This window comes from Callionymus lyra, chromosome 5 (assembly GCF_982586985.1).
Source record: "Callionymus lyra chromosome 5, fCalLyr1.hap1.1, whole genome shotgun sequence".
NCBI classification, from domain to species: domain Eukaryota; kingdom Metazoa; phylum Chordata; class Actinopteri; order Syngnathiformes; family Callionymidae; genus Callionymus; species Callionymus lyra.
In genome coordinates, this window is record NC_141822.1 from 16,307,001 (window position 1) to 16,327,409 (window position 20,409).

The 20,409-nt window shown below is 37.2% G+C and overlaps 1 protein-coding gene across 1 annotated transcript in view; it reads left to right on the plus strand.

Moving 5' to 3' along the window:
- The first annotated feature begins 1,162 nt into the window (after positions 1-1,162).
- Positions 1,163-20,409, plus strand: part of plppr1 (phospholipid phosphatase related 1) — a 45,436-nt gene continuing 26,189 nt past the window's right edge. Inside the window, exons 1-2 of the mRNA XM_087791131.1 lie at positions 1,163-1,320; positions 16,469-16,575. Of these exons, the coding sequence (XP_087647257.1) occupies positions 16,516-16,575 (60 nt within the window). The 5' untranslated portion in view covers positions 1,163-1,320; positions 16,469-16,515. The remainder of the gene's footprint in view (positions 1,321-16,468; positions 16,576-20,409) is intronic.

The following is a 20,409-nucleotide window of genomic DNA, read 5'->3' on the forward strand; positions in this document are numbered from 1 at the left end:
GCTAAGCTAAAAGAAGTCAATGCTAAGCTAACTGAAGTTGATGCTAAGCTAAAATAAGTTAATGCTAAGATAACTATAGTTGATGCTAAGCTGAAAGAAGTTAATGCCAAGCTAAATTAAGTTGATGCTAAGCTGAAAGAAGTTAATGCTAAGCTAACTATAGTTGATGCCAAGCTGAAAGAAGTTAATGCCAAGCTCAATTAAGTTGATGCTAAGCTGAAAGAAGTTAATGCTAAACTAACTATAGTTGATGCTAAGCTGAAAGAAGTTAATGCCAAGCTAAATTAAGTTGATGCTAAGCTGAAAGAAGTTAATGCTAAGCTAACTATAGTTGATGCCAAGCTGAAAGAAGTTAATGCCAAGCTCAATTAAGTTGATGCTAAGCTGAAAGAAGTTAATGCTAAACTAACTATAGTTGATGCTAAGCTGAAAGAAGTTAATGCCAAGCTAAATTAAGTTGATGCTAAGCTGAAAGAAGTTAATGCTAAGCTAACTATAGTTGATGCTAAGCTGAAAGAAGTTAATGCCAAGCTAAATTAAGTTGATGCTAAGCTGAAAGAAGTTAATGCCAAGCTAACTATAGTTGATGCTAAGCTGAAATAAGTTAATGCTAAAATAACTAAAGCTGATGCTAATCTAAAATAAGTTAATGCTAAGCTAACTATAGTTGATGCTAAGATAAAAGAAGTTACTGCTAAGCTAACTATAGTTGATGCTAAGCTGAAATAAGTTAATGCTAAACTAACTATAGTTGATGCTAAGATAAAATAAGTTAATGCTAAACTAACTATAGTTGATGCCAGGCTGAAATAAGTTAATGCTAAACTAACTACAGTTGATGCTAAGATGAAAGAAGTTAATGCTAAACTAACTATAGTTGATGCCAATCTGAAAGAGGTTAATGCTAAGCTAACTGAAGTTGATGCTAAGCTAAAATAAGTTAATGCTAAGCTAACTATAGCTAATAAGCTAACGAGCTAACATGCTATTTATCAAACACACACACATTGGGTGTAAAGAGTGGAAGAGAAACCTAACAACACGGAGCTTTAACGCTACATACTCGAAGGGCAGCCCACTCGCGCGGAGCCCACGGTCCACACACGGGGTAGAGACGCTCCTGGAGAGCGTGTTCTAGTCCCCGCCCTCCCAACACAACACCGCATCCATCCGCGTCCACGCTGCGTGATCCCCATCACAAACCCCACTCTCCGTGCCCATGGAGTAGCTGCACCCGCCGCGGAAGACCCCCAGTCTCTCCTCGCTTTTCTTTCTCCATGGATCCCACCTTCCTCCGGAATATCTCCTCCTGCCATCGCGGTGAGTGGATCGTGGCCGTGGGTGAGAGAGTGGGTGAGAGTGGGGGGTACAAGTGATCGTGGAGCTATTGTCTGTCACTGAGGCAAGTTCCGGAGCTCGATGGCACCAAACTACTCGGTTCTGTAGCACGAATCCGTGGTTCGCGTGGAAGGTGTGCTCGTGGAGCGGGACCACGCTCAGGCTCGCTCGTGGAATTGCGTGGATTTTTTTTTTTGGTGTCAAATGGATGGAATATGGAGGAGCGTTAGACCCGGATAGATAGACACCTGTCTCTCTGCACGAGCATCGACGCCCCGGTTCTGGAAGCGTTTCTACTCCAGCGTCGATGCTCGTCCACGGGAGTAGTAGTGGAATTGGATTTTTTTTTTTGGGAGGTTTTATGTGAAGGAAAATCTGTCTTGAGTTCAGCCCGAAATACACATTTGGGCCAATATCTCCCCGCCCCCCCCCCAAAAAAAAAAATCCGAGGCAGACTTCCCTGCTTACTGAGCCCAGAGAGCAGCAGAGCAACATGGAAATACAACATGAATACATCTTAATCCATATATAAAGATATAGATATATCTATATATATCACTGCTTGTGCCATCGTCAAACATCCCATGATGCTCCAGTCTGTGGTGCTTTTTTGTGGCCCTTGAATTAGAAATGATTTAGAAACGGAACGTTATTTCATTTACAATTGTACTTTTGTAGACTCTATACCTATTTGAAAACATGGGTGCATCTCTATATTCATTTTTAATACTTTAAATGTCTACAAACCTTCATGTTGACTTATGGTGTGAAGAATTTTGAGCGTTATCCATGTCTTTTTGGAGTTAAAGGCAGAAATGTATGATCATATTACAGTCGAGACTTAGCTAATTCCAAAAAAGAAACACCAAAAAATACATCTGCTCGGCTATAATGCCCTTTATTGTATTAAAGCCCAGACATTGCATCTCTATATTGATTTTTAACACTTTACATTTCTACAAACCTTCATGTTGACTTATGGTTGGAAGAATTTTGAGCGTTATCCATGTCTTTTTGGAGTTAAAGGCACAAATGTATGATCATATGATAGTTGAGACTTATCTACGTCCAAAAAAGAAACACCAAAAAATACCTCCATACTGCTTGGCTATATTGCCCCTTTATTGTATTAAAGCCCAGACATGAGAAATTACTTCAAACTATTTTTATAAAAAAGATAAAGGAGAAATTTAGGTTCGTTTTTAACATAATATTCTAGTGTAAAGGGGTAGATCTTGGGCTTGTCCACTGACACAAGCTGTGAACTGGGACACTTGAAACTACAATCAAGCTTAAAAAAAAAGCTTATTCAATTTTTTTTTTAGGTTCAATTTCTCACGTTGGGACTTTAATACAAGATGGACGAGCAGTATGGTTTTCTTTGGATGGGTTTTTTGGATGAAGAAAATTAAACTCTGGTTGCTACCGTCATGTGAACTTCTGTCTGTAACTCCAAAAAACACACATATTACTTTAAAAATTCTGCCTCAATTATCAGTCGACATGAGGGCGAGTGGAAAATGAAATAAAATTGTGGGTGAATTATCTCTTCATGTCATTAGAAAAAGTGTTTTGACAGCTGTAGTTGTACCTAAGTTGGAAGCGAGCGGGTTGTGTTTAGCGGACAGATGGCAGGTGTGTTGGCATCAGGTGAGCCTTCAGTTGTCAGCAGGGTCCGACGGCTGGACATGTTCCCCACATACGCCCACCAGAAGTGTGTGTCGGCGAGCACTTAGTGTGTGTGTGAGAGCAGACGTGCTGCCAGAAATAAGCTAGCATCACGACACCATGGTACATCTGTCATATCAAACTGATGCAAACCATAAAGTCAGCTTTTGTCGTGGTCACTGTTTTAGTATGGACTTGTTGTTGTATTATGGGATGGCAGTTTGAATCTGCGTTGTCTCTTTAGCATAATGTTGTTTTATCTTTTTTCCTAAACCATTTTAATTCAACACAATAGGAGAACATTTCTAGAATTTGTTCCTTGTGATGATAATATTGGTTTGCATTCTAGATGGGCTGATTTGGAGAACATTATTTTACATTGTATTGTAAATTAACTTGAAATATAAAACAATAATTTACTTAAAGAGGTGGTTTATTGTAGGTGCTTTGCCCACAAAGATTTCACTCTAACTTCTCCACATCTAAAGAAACCCTCAGTCGTTGACATTCCACAAATGTTCAGTTTTTTTTTTCACATAAATGTTTCATAGTTTTCACTTTTTGACCCCTGGATTTAAATCTTGTAGCACATGCTATAGCCGGGAACTCAACTCCTGCAGCTGAGCCACCGGTCGTGGTATAGGAATGTATGTAATCGAATGTATGAAATCTTATTGTACGCAATTTATCGCTTCCAAACAATCTGGGTGATGAGAGTTTAACGTCTTAATCTCTAAAAATGTGTCACGTCAGTCATGTATAAATGTAAATAAACAAATTGGATCCAGTACATTTACAGAGTAATACATATGATTTATTTTACCTGTAGACAACTGTTTTACTAGCTGTAAACAACTGTTATGCTGCTGCTATAGCAAAATAATATATACATTGTGATTGTTTATTTTTTGTTATCTTAAATCTCTAGTAAAAAGTTTTATTGTACATTTGTTATCTGATGAAATACCTCAAATTACATATGTGACAAATCAATGTTGTAGATTAAAATGAATTTAAAAGCCATGCTCTACACCAAACATTGACTTATAAACAGTATATTTTTCTATATAAACTAAATAACACTTATGAATTGCTGTGATCTGTTTTTCCTTAATCAACTATAGTCTTACTTTAACTGTAAAGTGTCTTGAGATAACTTTGTCATGATAAGACACTTTAAAATTGAATTGAATTACTTATTTAGACATTTACGAACAGCACTGGTGCCAGGATCGTTTTCATATTGTGCTGCTAAAGTGTGTATGTCAATATAGTTGTGTTTGTGTAAGTGTGTGTGTGAATGAAAATGTTGGTACAGAGAATTCTTCATCATAATAGCAAACATTAAAACGGAACACAATACTGATGCATCAACCGGGAGCCACACACTTGGCGTCAAACATGGAGTGCTGAGAAAAGTGTTTTGTTGTGGCGTTTAACCGACATGTAGCTTTCTATCATGAACTTCCTGCTTTTTAAAGAAAACATTCAAGAGATGGTTTGTATCTTTAAAAAATCACGAGTTGGGACTCGTGCAGAGTGTACATCTTTGTTAAATCTCAGATTTTCACTGAGGTGTGTTTGTAGCTTCTCAAGCTGTGAAGCCGGCTCTGCAGGGAGCGCTGTAGTGTTCGGCACTTTAGGAGGAACAGGAAACTAACTCCAGACTCTCGCCAAACATCTCCACGGTTTGAGGAGGATGTGCCCAAAACACTCAGTCACCTTAGTCCTTTTAAATATAACATTTTGAGCTTTTTATTTCTGTTAATATAAGTACATTTACAACTTGATTGACACTACATGGTCACAGAAGTGATTTGTGAGTTTGAGAATGTCCAGCTGATTGGACCAGTTTCTCACGAGTTACAAAATGCTGGCGAAGTTTTCGGCTTTCCAATGACTCCCTTGTAGGGCTGCACGATTAAAAATAAGTGCGATATTTGATGTTGGTATTATTATTAATTGAAAAATATCACTTATAACGCTCAGTCTTGCGGGACTTGCATTGAAATTTCCCGCGAAACTGAGTGACATCAGAAAGGAGCTGCCGGCGTGTCGCGAAATCACCAAATTAATTAAATTAATAATAAATCTCACCTCCTTGTACACGCACACATAACAGTTTATAAATAACATGACGCTAACAAGTTAGCTCATTAGCATACGGCAAAGACGGACATGTTTACACTTGTTTGTAAGTTCCGCGATCTTATAAAAACCCTAAAAACAACAGATGAGATGAAAAGTACTGACAATATGTTGCTTTTGAAAAAGGGGTTTGAAAGAGATGAGCGGCTGCTGACTGGATCACTTGTGTTTATGGAGCTCTCATAAGTTAGTCTTACTTCCGTGTATACACTGAGCCACGCTAAGTCAGCCTGCCGGCAAGATGCGTCGCCATAGCAACCTACCCTTGCATAGCTCACAGACAGACCGAGACGTAAACGACAACTAGACATAGAAGTACAAATTGACCACTTTACAGAACGGTCGACCTGATTGGTTGAAGTGTGCATTTAAGAAGTGCTTGATTTATACAATAGAAAATTATAAATTATCTTGCATGTTTTCGATTATGAATATCCCACGTGCCAATATCGCGATATCAATAATTTTTCGGTATATCCTGCAGCCTTACTCCTCTGGTGGATTTGCATTAGTCCGGGTAGATAAACGACTATTCTAATGATTAGTCGGACAGTTGGATTTATCCGGGGCCAAGCAATTGTGCCAGAGTCGGCCTTGCAGCGAAATCATCTCGGTTCACGTTTGAAAAATGGAAGCCATAAAATCACCGCTGGAACATCGCAGGACCTAAATTGTTTTAAAATCGCTAGACGATGGTAATTTCAAAGGAAACCGTTGGAAGAAACAACCTCCAAACCTCACATCTGATATCATTGGTTTCCTCTGCTCCCGTGCAAAGGGACTCAGTATTGATCATGTGCATACTGGATGATGTTGCCGCTCACACGGTCCTGAAGGTCCTCAGAGGTCCACAGATAGCAGGTATTTGATTTCCACATGATGTAGTTGCAGCCGAGCGAGGAGTGGGTTAGTGGGTGGGGGTCGAGGGAAGGGATGGCGAGGAGGGGAGGGTGGGGGGGGGGTAATGTATCTGTCACCGTAAAGTCTCAAGGGAATCACCGGCTGGAGGGTGAGATGAGGTCTGACTCCGGAGAATGACCGACCGCAGATTTATCAGATGGGATGCTAAATGAGGAAGGTGGATGAGAATCAGTAGAAATAAAACACAATATTAAAGCGACGACAAATACATTTTCCACTTGGCTTTAAGTAGTGAAATGAAGTGTTGAGTATTGAGGACACAAACACTGGACCTCTTCTTCTTTACCAATCCATTCAGACACAGAACCAGATGAGAGGAGAGGTTCGCTGGTTCGATCAATACTTAACAGTGGAGGGATCAACATTATGAACAACAATAAGACTTCAATTTTATTCTTTCCAGTTATTCAATTTTGACTCAGTCATTTAAATAATTTCACCATTTGAATCAAGATGATCTGTCCTTTTATCACACTTTATCTTAAAATTGACCCTTTTTGTAATTATCTTATTACAGTTTAGTTTTACTTCTTTTTTTATTTTTTTTCTCCAAGAAATTGTACAACATAATAACTACATGATGGTCTTCATCTTTGTGCAGAAAACAGTCACCAATATGTTTTTGAAAACATTTTGATCAGACTTAATTAAAAAAGTATTTACGAAAGTATTTATTTTTGCAGAGAAAACAAATCAACAAACGCATTGCCAGTTTTAATACCACTTATATTAAGAGAACACTTACTTTAATGTCATACTATGGAGCATAATGTTGTTTTATCTTTATTCCAAAACCATTTTAATTCAACACAATAGGAGAACATTTCTAGAATTTGTTCCTTGTGATGATAATATTGGTTTGCATTCTAGATGGGCTAATTTGGAGAACATTATTTTACATTGTATTGTAAATTAACTTGAAATATAAAACAATCATTTACTTAAAGAGGTGGTTTATTGTAGATTTCACTCTAACTTCTGCACATCTAAAGAAACCCTGAGTCGTTGACATTCCACAAATGTTCAGTTTATTTAACGTTTTTAAAAATTCCAGCATTTTGAGATTTCTTTTGATCTAAATATAGCTCCCAGTGAGTAGCGTTTGTAAAGTGGCATGAGAGGAATTTGCCCGAGCGCCCTTCAGCATCGCCTAAAAAAAGAAAATATAGGCGGCAGAGCTTGCAAAACTGTGTTTCCTTGTGTACGATTTACATTCATGCATATGCAAGTGCACCTCAAGCGTTGTTCATTAATGCTGTTTGTTTAGACGCGGAACAGCCAGGATTCCTGCAGGATTAATTTGCCGCTTGTACTTTGCAGGATCTGTTGACTTTAAATGATGAATGAATGAATATATAAATATATTAAGATTAACTACTATAGATTCTTTTAAACAGAGATGAGCATTTTCTTTTACCAGAAATATTTGTTTTTTACATGTCATTTGTTTTGTCATCATTTAAGTATTTACAGCTAAAACTTGAGGTCAGTCACACATTAAAATCTACCAAAAATTACCATAATATTTGCACGGTTTTAGAACTTTAGTGAGTCTTTTGAGATGACTCGCTGTTGGTGTTTTTTTATTTTATTTAAAGCATTACATTTACGTTCTTTTATTACATTATCTGAGTCTGTGATCGGGGTTTGACTTGCAAGGAATCTGGTGATACGATACGTGGCACCAATTTGTAGTATTGTGCGAGTACTTGACTCGTATGTTGCATAATTTACAGACCACATAACTCTTGTCAAGGTCGTAACTGCTTTTATTTGTTTTGAAACCAAAATATGTGCCAACATCAGCTTTAAAAGCCGCTGGAGTCGACTGTATTAGGGATGCAAATGATCGATAAATTCATTATCTTATCGATTGATGATCGATTAATCCATAAGCGGCAAGTTTTCTGAGGAGCTGATCTTCCTTCTGAATATCTACTGTATCCGTAACATAAAATGCTATCTTATAAGTTATGATATAAAGAAAAAATGCAAATCATATTCCATAATCAAAGATGTATTCATCCGCAAAATTAGAAACATTAATAACGGCACAGCAGAATAAAAACAGAAAAATACAATATTATGTAGGCTACTTTAACTTGAATATAAATTCTCTCATAGCAGCATAATAAAATAAAATACAAATAAGGTGTCACATGTGAACTATTAGAAACATTTGAAACCCCCCTTAAACTTTGTAGTGTGAAAATACCACAATAACATTAAAATAACTTAAAATATAGGCTACCTGTTCGTAGAACAAAAACATCCATAGTGCTCCTCATTACATCTGCTTTCGCTGAGTCACATACCCTACGTCCCAGCGCTGTAGTTATTGTAAGTAAGTAATTTATATTTGTAGAGCTCTTCTGCAGACCAGGCTGAGGACCACTCGCTGCTTGTAGCTAGATGTTTCGTATTTAGGTGGTGGTTTAACAAAATCGTGTTGTAGTCTTGAAATGCTACCCAAAATATCATGCATTTGCCGTCTTTGTCATCATTTATTGACTTAAAGTGAGTCCAAACTGTGCTCCATCTTGCCCTCTTTATCCTTGGTCAGTGTTGTTGTGTAAGCTTTGCTTCGCTTGTGTTCCTGTGTGCGTCTGGTGTCAAGTGCGCCCTCATGTGGACTCGCCAGGAATTACAGATTCAAATTTCAATTAATTGCAACTAATTTATTTTACTCGAGTAATTTCTTATCCACAATAAATCGATTATAGATTAATTTTCTGCATCCCTGGACTGTATCCTCTCATCCTTGGTCATCAGTGGGTTTTCACGGGATTTCAATCGCCATTTTGCTCTGGAGGATGTAATGACTGCTGCCATCTAATGACCTAAAGCATAAAGGCAACAGAAAAATGAACAAACGCTGGGAATATTTGCATGTTAATTGTAAAAGAAAATAGAATGATTTTATTTTACAAATGCATTTTTGAACTATAAACATTTGAAACTATGATAACTCTTAAATATGCTGTCAAAGCCAAAAATGAAATAAATAAATAAATGAGAAAAATAAAAATAAAAGATAATTAAGTAACTCAATACATAATCCATACAGTGGTGTCAGATATCAATACAGTATCGTGGAAAATAATATCACTATATATTGCTATATAGACATGTTCTAAAAGCCGTTGTCGGTGAGTATCCTCTCGACCACCAAGCTGCTTTGTTTTTTGGGTCAGAGGCAGCTGATGCATTCATTTCCATAATAACGAAATTACGTAGCAAATTTTGTTTTTTAAGTTTTGAGGAAGATACAACGGGAACCAAAAAAATAAACATTGAGAAAGTGACAGCAGTGCTGGAGTTTAACACCAGGGGGAAGAAGAAACAAATTCATTCAATCTAACATGATGCAATTATAAACTCTATTTGAATTAGATGTTACCCCACAAAAGTTGCTTATAACACCACCTCCTCACAATCATCGCTTATAAAATCCGACACCATGGTTCTCAGACAGAAGATTGCTGTACAACCAATACATAGATTTCTCTCTAAAAGAGATTAATCTTTGGATCTTGTTTTCAATTTAATAAAAAATTAATTTGAGCTTGAGACGCTGTATATTTGAATTATTTGAATAATAATGTATTGTCTAAAAATGTTGTAGTGGTCTGTTATGATCAAGATGGCCAGATGGTCTAAGTTTCTACTGCCATCTCTGTCACCAGATGTAAGTATAAACCATAAAAGTAAAAACATGATTGTGAATACAGGTGGTTAAAAGTAGTTTTCTCCGTAGGGTTTCTGGACTGTGTCTTTAAAATAGGGTGAGGAGCGATGTCGGAGGTCAAAAATTGAAGCCACTTGAGATGACTCCTGGCTAGCTGGGAAGGGACCCTTGGCTAAACCAACAAAATAAAAGTAATAAATGAAAGTAAAATGAAGGTAAATATTTGCCGCACCTTCAATTAAAAGGCGCAAAGAAACAACATCCATGGATATAAATGATCTGGCATCAGCAGTCAATCATACAAGATGTCACATGACCTCAGCTGGTTAAAATACTGTGGACTTGAAACAACATATTTTAAAGAAGTGAAGGCCTTCGGAGACTGTATACAACTGGAGACAGCATCTGAATAAAATAACTTTTCTCTCCCACCCTTCAATCTGGTCTCTCCAGGGAAATGTAGCATTCTTCCTCGTAGCTGATGTATTTTCTTTTCAATACCGAGGGACTTTATATTCCTTTACCCGTCTTATCAACAACATGTTTGCGATGAAGCTCACAAGGAGACTGCGGAATGTTTTTCTGTTTTTGCGTGTTTTCTTCTTTGAAATTATGAGTCGAACAATAACCTGTCATGTTGTTATAACAATCCAATGTTTAAAGAGGAAAGCACCCTCTGTCCAGTCGCCTATTAAGTCAGTTATTTTTCACCCAATTTTATTGCCTTGATTAATTCAAGCGAATATGTTGTATTATTTAAAAAAAATGATGTTATCTCAGCATTTGAAAGACCATTGATTTGATTATTATACAAACGAGGATACAAAAGGTTGTATAAATTGTCAAATTTAATTTAAAAAGACTTATTAAACCGAAGCTAAAGAGTTGTGAAGTCAGTGTTTTTATTACAACATTGATTTTCATTCATATGAATGTATTCAACCTTGACTGTTGGTGTTCCATATGTATACAAAGTAAACCATGCTCCCCGCCTCACATGAGGACTGAAGTGCTTCACCGACTGATGGCAATGATTGGCTCAACATGGGATGATTGTGGTTATTTTTCCACTGTAACCTGAGGCCATTCACTAAATGTTGTCATCACCGGCTTTCTATATACAAGAAAAAAACAGTATCCATCCTCCTCATTAAGTGATTAATATAACATATATATATATAGATATATAGATATAGTCAGGTGCATTTTTTTCCCCACATAAAACTTCTGCACACATTTTTGAGTAGTAAATCAAATCTTTATTTACACTATAATTTGTTTGATAACACTATCAATCTAATATATTTCATATTTTAACATCATTACACGCTTGTGTTCCCTTTTGATGTGTGAGTGTGAGTTAATTTATATGCATGGCCTTTGTTTCCACCCAGATTTTCATGTTCATTTACACCACGATATATTTCCGTCCAGTCTTTGATTAATGCTGACGCTAACATCTATTGCAACGAATGATCTTTGTTTGCATCACATTAACGGAACAGAAAATATAACTTGAAATGTGAAACTCTTCTGGTTGTCGTTTTCTCAGAAAATGACTCTTTAAATCGATAACTCCACATATATAAAAAGGAAGAGTTGTTGTTATTTTTTACCAAAAACATTGTAAAACACATGACAAGTGCTTTCAATGCCAACAGAGGGAATGTCTGATCTCTATATCTTGCAAAGAGAATTAAAAGAATGGTTTGGATTTTTGGCTCTGGAGGCCCTTGTTATCTACTTCCAAATAGAATATTCTGAGCCCTTATTTTTATCTCTCTAATTAGTTAAGGCTTTTACTCTCCATCATTCTTTTTTTTAAATACTTTTATACCCACACTTACATTTTCAACTACCATATTTTTCATCTTCTCATGGTTTGGCTCCTGCGACTTCTACTAAGGTGCGACTTAAAACTTATACTATATGAAATAAAAACATTTATCGTAATTTAACAAGTCTTTCATTTTCACACACTAGAGTTCACTCTAGGCTTGTTTTCCAGTATCTGCTTCTACTATTACGCACAATAGGATGACGCTCAGAAGTGACACTGATGATTAACAGATAAATGATTATGTTTCATTTTAGTGTTTTCTTTTTTGTCGCCCCATTGGTCCAATGGGAATAATTAAAGAATCCAAAATTGGAATGTGTAGTTGAGAATTATTTTTTATCATCCATAATAATATATATATCAAGTTACACGCTCCAAAAAATACAACAATACCAGCCTGTTTTGGTGCTGTAAGTATGGAATACACAAGTTCTTGGCGGAACCTTCGGGGGCAGTAAACGCATATGTGTGGGCTGTGATAGCCGAAGAAGAACCTGCTTCCAAACCTATCTCTTTTAAAAACAACACACTGACTATATAACAGTAGTTGGTTCTGTTGTTTTTTGTACATTGATAAGAAAACAAATGGTAACATCACCACTATTTGAATGTTTAATGATTTATTTTGTGATTTTTTTATTTTATTTCATAAAGTTGTGTACTTAAAAATGCAGGGTTCTTTGCTTTTTTTCAACTAATAAAATGTCAGTATCTTGACAAGCTTAGACTAAAGTTCTTCCAATTTCTACGTTGCATCGTATTTTATCTTTACCAGTTATTCTCTAATGGAGTTTTATGGTTGAAGGCCAACCCAGCTACTTGGGGTGAGACGGAAAGAACGCCATGAAAGGCAAAAACATTCATCTGATTAACCTTCTGAAAGAAGGAAACCAGAGTGCCTGTAGAAAATCCATGCAAGCAGACGGAGAACATACAAACTCACTGCTACATAAAAACAGTTGCCTTAAGTTGGGACTGAACCTTCAACCTTCCTGCTACAGTACCAACTACTACTTTCTCTGCTGCCTGTTCTTCAAGATCAATTGAAATTCAAAATGTAAACTCCACAATTGTACTCACAGAAGATCGGAACCAGAGGATTTCAAGGGGTCGGTCCCTCTCATTACACGTCCTGCTCCCCGGAAGCTCTCGCATTTCACAGTGGGATCAAAGTCTCGCTGCTCTTAACCTTCACACGCCGCCCGTCCTAGATGGTCGTCCCAAAGGGCAGCCATTCTTTTTTTCCCGAGCTGATTAATTACAGTCGGTAGAAGAGCGGCGAGACCGTCGTCCCGGCTCATCAAACTCGCCGCCTACAGGCCCTGTCAGGATCCATCAGGATCTGCGCCGCGCTCGGGCCGGACGGTGATGACTTTGTCTAGACGCTCCTGAGCCGGCGTCGAAATGCTGAGAGCGGAGCGATCGTCTGTTTCAACTTCATCTCACTTTTTTCTCTCAAACTGTCAGGGATTTCACCGCAGACGTGAACGAACACTGTGTGTGTGGCGTGAAGTCTCGTACCACCTTGACTTCATATTTCAGGTTGATTCATCCCAAAATGATGAATACATGACTTTTTTTGTTGAAGTTTAAAAAGAAGGAAAGAAACATTTGTGTCATGTGATTACACACACCTGATGTGGTTGGATCAGATTCACGACGATGCTGTTTTCTTGAGGTGCTGAGTGGCGATTTAAAGAACGAAAATGTTCGCTTAAACCACAATTCACACCAGGGCCGGGTCTAGGCAGGGGCAAGAGGGGGCCTGGCCCCCTCAAGATTTGTGGCTGCCCCCTCATACATGCCTGTCTAGACCCGGCCCTGATTCACACATTAGTGCAGCCATTGGGAAATGGAAAAATTGCACAATCACTTGTGCTGTGTCTCAAATCGCATACTAGCGTACTCAAAGTTAGTATTTTTAGTGTGTAAGTGCGTCTCAATTCTTAGTATGCGAAATTTAGTGCGCCATGCACACTAAATTGGCGTACTAAAACACCCACAAAACTGAGTATGGTTCGATGGACACTAACCACCCTAAACGGCCGCCATCTTAATGACGTTTTAAACGGAAGTTACGTCATATATACAGTATATATGCATATATATGCACATATATATATATATATATATATATATATATATATATATATATATATATATATATATATGAATATACTTACAGGTGCATTTTCCGCAGCAGTAGAAGGACGACACGTCTTCGGTGCTGATACCAGCTTAAATATCTCTCGAATATATCGATTCTCATATTTTTTCTTTATTTCTTTTTCCAAACTTGCAATCGTGCTGCCAGCAGGTGTCGACAATAGCGGTCAAACAGCTGGTTGCAACCATCGTTAAATAGAAGTAGAAGAAGAAGCTGTCGCGTCATTTCTGGTTAGTGCGTAGCGGCAGTGTTTGATTTGAGACATACTACATACTTTGCGTACTAGTTAGTATGTACACTATCCTGATGCATGCTAACTTCTAGTATACTAAGAGAAGTATGCGATTTGAGACACAGCATTGGTCTCGGTGGTTTTTGACCTCTTGAACTCTGAGATGGCGCTTCCACGATGTCTGCACTAAATCCTCCGACTGGAGTCTATATTCGTTCATGATTCGCTACATTATTTACGATCACGTCATAAGTTTGAAACACTAGGTAAGGGGTGTCAAATTCAATCACACAAGGAGCCAAAAGCTAAACAAGCAAAACTTTTTTTACAATTGAATTTGCAACTTTTCATTCTTGGAATCTCTGCCCATCATAATTTTATAACTTATATTATAGGTCAAAAAAGTCGACTGATATTTAATTTCACTTTAACAATCTCTTTGGCCACATTATTGGTCTGATTTTTGACCCTGGACTAAGAAATTGTTGTAAAGTTTATGTATAAAAACCCAGGTTTTGCAGGATGTTGTGTCATCCTTGCAGTAGTACCTGTCCGAGGTCCTCGGGGCTGATGTAACCAGATGGTAGTTTTTGCTTTTTTAGCAATTACTGAGCAGAGGTTTTAGATGAAAACTTTAAAACAACAGTATGTGTAACCGTGCAAACTGAGCTTTGGTTGTATCAGAGCAAACAGGATTTGCACGGTCATTAAACTTTGGAGTCTTTTAATACACTGCCAGGATGAATACTTATTTCTGGGGACACGACAATCTTCCTCCCCGTCGTAATATGAACTGGCATTGAGTCACCAGAGGCCGATTACACTCTAATGTGCACTGAGACGGATCATACGAACATTTAGACGAGAGTTTACTTGAGGATTTACGGAGAAATGCCAAAATTTACACGACATAAGACTCTTCATCTCCTGACAAAGCGTGTCTCAATTCAATTGGAAAACCTCCTGCCTCCCGAAAAAGTGCAGCTGTGTTGAACAAGAGTGTTGGATCAATAGTGTGCTTACTCGGCTTACAGGTGGAAAATGAAATGTCGAATTAACAACACAGGTTTTATTTTGGGACTTTTGAGACAAACACACAAACGGCTGAGACATGTTACTTCCCTAACAAAGTGGGTTGCTTCTGAATTTGTCTAAAATACTTTTTTACATTATTCATGAGAAGATTATTAAATTAAGCTCATAGTTGAAATGATATCATCTCGTACAGTGATTCCCAAACCCCCGGAATGTGGACCAGTAACAGAAAGAAAAATATGATTATATAATTTTGGTCGTATTGATTTTCATTGCCTGAAATGATTTTTTAGTTTAAAAAAAAGAAGGTGGGAATAGCTTGTGATTCTAATCATTTGAAGATGCTTGTTTCACTGATATGAAATAAACCTTTAAACTACTGAAACTGAGTGAAACGCAAACTCAAAATGATTATTGTTTATCTGTAGGTCAGTCCCTGAATATAACGGTTGCGGACCCCTGATCTCTTACAGATTAAGAAAGTAAAGGATTAGCAAGTATCGCCTTAACCTTTTAAAACCTTCATAGACAACAGTTCATAAAAGTAATATGACTCTTTTTTTGTCCAACTATTTGAATGCTTGTATTGTTGGGCTGTCTGTCACATTTTTAAGTGTGTTAAACTGTCTTTGAACTTCTAATCTTGTCTGATAGAAAATGTGAATCAAACCATGACTTTGATCTCAGAGCTGAACACGCCTTGATATGATAAGTTAAACCAAAGTATTTTCCTGCAGCTGAATACTTACTTATTGCATCCGATCCATGAGTTATACACATCGTATTTACAAATAACATATAAATTGTCAACGTATTTAAAGTCATTATAAATCCTACAGTGGTGAAGGGGGTTCAATTCAATTTCTTAATGGGCCACATTATATACTGTGACTTGTATGGAGTTCCTAAAAGACGAATGGAAGGAAGTTAAACAAAAAGTATTAATATGATGGAAAAACTTTTAAAAAGTACAAGGAAAAACATACTGAGTAAAAAAAAAATGGAAGAAGGAAGTCAAGAAGTGTAGTTTTACCATAAATCAAAGAAATGTTTTATTCTACATTTATATTATTTGAATTTAATTTAATTACAAAGGTTTCCTTTTCATTTTTTTAGGGAAACGAACAAGTAGGCATAACTTGCTAAAATAAAGTGTAAAGAACGAAATACAAACACAAAAAAGAAGATGTAATGTAAAGAATGAATTAAAAACCCTTATGTCGTCGTCTATGTTTGTTGAACTGAAATGATTTGGACGATCAAAGTTGACTTTCATTAATATTTTTAGTTTAATTAAATGCTTTAACTGTGCTATAAAGTTTAATCGAGGACAGAACATCGATGACCGTATTATTGTCACCTGTGTATCAACGTTCAACGTGAAGGATTTCCGGTCTTCATCACTGACGTTTGTCTTCTGTGTCTTTACAGAGTGAGCCTCAGTGAATCCTGAGAGGAAGTTCTCTACGCAGGAGAAGATGGCGTCCAACTACACCCTCCGCAGCTACTCCATCATTCCGTGCTTCATCTTCGTTGAGGTGAGTCCGCATGAATTTTTAAATCCCTCCGGACTTCTATGCGAGGGACACTTTTAACCATTTCAGTTACACTGGCCGAGCGTTTGTTTTGATCCTGAAACATTTAAGAATCCAACACCTTTCAACGATCATGTGATCCAGCGTTTAGTTTTTTCTGTCGGAATGCTTTCGCGCGGCTTCTAAACATCTTGACTTAATCCTCTGTTCAATTGAACGTGTCTTATCTCTCCGCCGCCGTAATGAAGGTCTGTAACTAGATGTTGTTTAATTGGTGATTGTGTTAATGACACTGATCCAGATCTTAGTCGGTCCGTGTTTATTGTTCAAGTCATGACGGAGTTCTACAAGCTCTCTGGACTTTAGGATCATGCTCTATGGTGTATAAATATGACAAAAAGAATCTGAAGTTCATTTATTAGTTGTTATACATTTACTAAATATCTTTTTATTTCATTCATATTTTTTTTTATAGAAGCTTATTACACTAGAGAAGACAGATTGTGGCATTTGTTCGTAGATTTTTCACAGCACTAAGATTATTGGTTGAAAACCGGCTTAAGTTCTACTCAATAACATTTATATCGTCTTTCAAATCAATAACGACAGATCGAAGTTTGTTAGCAAGATCAGCGACGTTAGCGAGACGGTATTATGAAACGTGAGAAAAATAATATTAACCTGCTGATGCTTATAGAACAATAAAATTCTTCAGCTACTCTGGATAAGAGGCAACAGGTTGCACGTCCATTAGGACACACAAAGACACACAAACATTCACACACACACTCACACCTACATACAATTTAAAGTTCTCAATTAACCTCCATATTATTTCGGAACATCTGACATAATCGAAGTGCATTTAGTAAACCCAAGCAAATTGCTGGCAGTAAAATGGTTGATAAAATAAATCATTTTTACCCTTATCCATATACATATTTGTATTCATTTAAACCTATTTAAATATATATTTATACCTCATTAAAGTGCGTATTAGCAATAATTTAGCAATATTATACATGTGAAAATATAACAACTGTGCGATATTATTAGTATAGATTAGTAAGAATATATTTTTTTAATACATTTGTTGTATTGTCGAGTACTTGACTCTGGCGTTGCAGAATTTACAGACCACATGACTCTTGTCATTTAAACTTCAACTAAAATATGTTCAAACTTCAGCTTTAAAAGCTACTAAAGATGACCGTATCCTCTCGTCCTCAGTCATCGCTGGGATCTCGTTGGATTTTAACGTAGCTTTAGCCGTGGAGGACGTAATTTTTGAAGTTTAATGGCGACACAACAAATGCTGTGAATATTATGTTTTTTGCAATTTAAAAAATTGCATCTTTTTACATTTAAACACACTTTATCGAAATATAGATGGTGAAATGACTCTCAAAAAAATAAAATATGATTGAGACTGTGCTGTTGAATATCAGTACAGAATTGTGCACAAAATATCGCTTGTATATTTAGGTTTATAAGTACCTATAGTCATTAAATTGAATAATTTAGCAGTTTGCATTCTATCCAAGCATCATGAGCTGTGTTTTAACATCAATAAATGTTACATAAATACACACAGTTGTTCTTAAATAGATCCCTCTGGTTCGGCGAACACACCGACTACAATAGAATGTACTGTGAAGATGTAAACGTGCGAGCGTGTGAACTGTTAAGAGATATTCTCTGTGCTGCTCTAACATCAGTGCGGCGTCCTCATAATAAGGCAGCTGTGTTCTCTCCTTCTTCCTTCCATGCTCAAGTGAAGAAGCTCCTCTGGCAAGAAGACGGCAACATTCTGTCGAGCAGCTTGCTTTCCCTTTTTTTTTTTTTTCATTTTCATTACACCATTTTCACGTCACCCTCTCAAACACATCACTCTCCCCTTTCTCACTTCCTTCCTCCCTCCCTCTCTCTCTTTGATGCCGGCGTCGCATCTCCGCCGCCGCCACCGTTTTTCTCACGCCTCCTCCTCCTCCTCCTCCTCCTCCTCATCCTCCTCCTCCTCCTCTGTATCACTCCATCTCACCATTTATCCACTGCTTTGTCTCGCTCACCTCGTTTCTTTCACTTACTCACCCCGCCTGTCACCGGGTGGGTGAGGCGGGGGGACGATCACGTGACGCTCGTAATTGGAGCAGCGAAGCACCAGGGGCGGCGGCGTCCATGTTTGTTTGTGGTCGTGTGATGATCATGTGACTTGTTGCCTCTTCCTCGATCCATCACCTCGACACAGGAGATCCATTTGTCCTCATCTTTTTCCATTAGCCTGTGTAATACGAGATGAAAGGAGTGTAAAAATAAGAACGAGGGAGGAGAAGAGGACTGGACGGATAGTGGAAGGGACAGGAAGATGAAAAGAGGAAGAGGAATGTATAATAAAGTGGGGGAGAGAGGAAGAGATCTGTGGCTCAATTAAGCCTAAAAATAATGAAGCGAGCTGGAGAAAGGGGGAGAGATAAGAGGCGGATGCGAGCAGAACCTCCTCGCAGATTATGTAACGTGGAGAGCCTCAGGATTTTATGACCCTACCTTCTGCACAAATTGAAAAATGACTGTATTTCACTCCCGCTGTGATAAATGCTTGCTGCCGGAGTTGTGTGTCCCACTTTTAATCTTGGATAATTAATGGCTGATCACTTGGATTTTCAACTTGACAAGATGTTTTTCAACACGCCTTTAAAGGAAATCTGAGGTTCCTATTCTGAGTCTGTAGTTTGGGAAATGAACCGATGATTTTCAAGTTTGTCACTTGGAAAACTTTGTTAGCCCACCGTGGTCAGGTGACAAACTCATCCAGCTGCACCCGTTGAAAGTACATACAGTATGTGGATTTACAGAAGAGAACATCCTGCTGTAAACGATTTCCATTTTTATTTTGTACTTCAATTCATAAATATCTAAATTCTTAATAAAACCTGCCTATGTTCGGACCTAATTTTCATTTTCTCTAATTTCTGTGCTCTAACCGAACAAAAGTAATTTAAAATGTTCAATCAAATATTGCTTTAATAAATAATGTTATTTTAGCAACTGGATTTTGTGTACATTTCTTTGTAATATATCAGCCTAGATCACATGAAAGGATTTTTTAGGATAAGGATGTTTCAAGTACAAAATCCTCACATGTTTTTTCGATATGTGTTGAATATCTTATATTTTTATTAATCTTCATACAAATGTTAAAATATTAAGATATGGAACTTTTTCCAGTGTGTGTATGTGTGTGTGTATATATATATATATATATATATATATATATATATATATATATATATATATATATATATATATATATGTTGTGTCGTGATAACAATTGATGATCTTAATTACAAAATTGAAGTAACATTTATTTAAACTTAAGTAAATGTTTACCCATCATCTTTTGAATTTAATTTAACAGTAAACATTTCACAGTTTGCCAAGTTAAAAACCTTAATAGTATTGACATCTCAAGCTGACTCAGGAGTACATATTGGCCTGCTTGGTATTTTATATGTCCATCATACGGGATGCATTTTATAAAGATTTTTATAGTTGTTTTTTTTTCATTTTAGTGGAGCTGGAATCTTTCATATTTCAATGTTTGAAACTTGCCTCCCTCGTCTGGAGGCCGGGCTTTGCTGGGATGTGTTCACTGGCAGTAACTAAAGGTGCTGCTGAAACCTTGTTGAAAACACAACCGTTTGTACCAGCGAGGAGGCACAGCAGGCGTCTACCTGCCCACACTAGTGGTTGATCTGTCCGAGGAATACGCATAATGTAATGTACTTTTATCAGCAGGTGCTGAATTCACTTTTGTCAAACATTCAACATGAGTTTCTG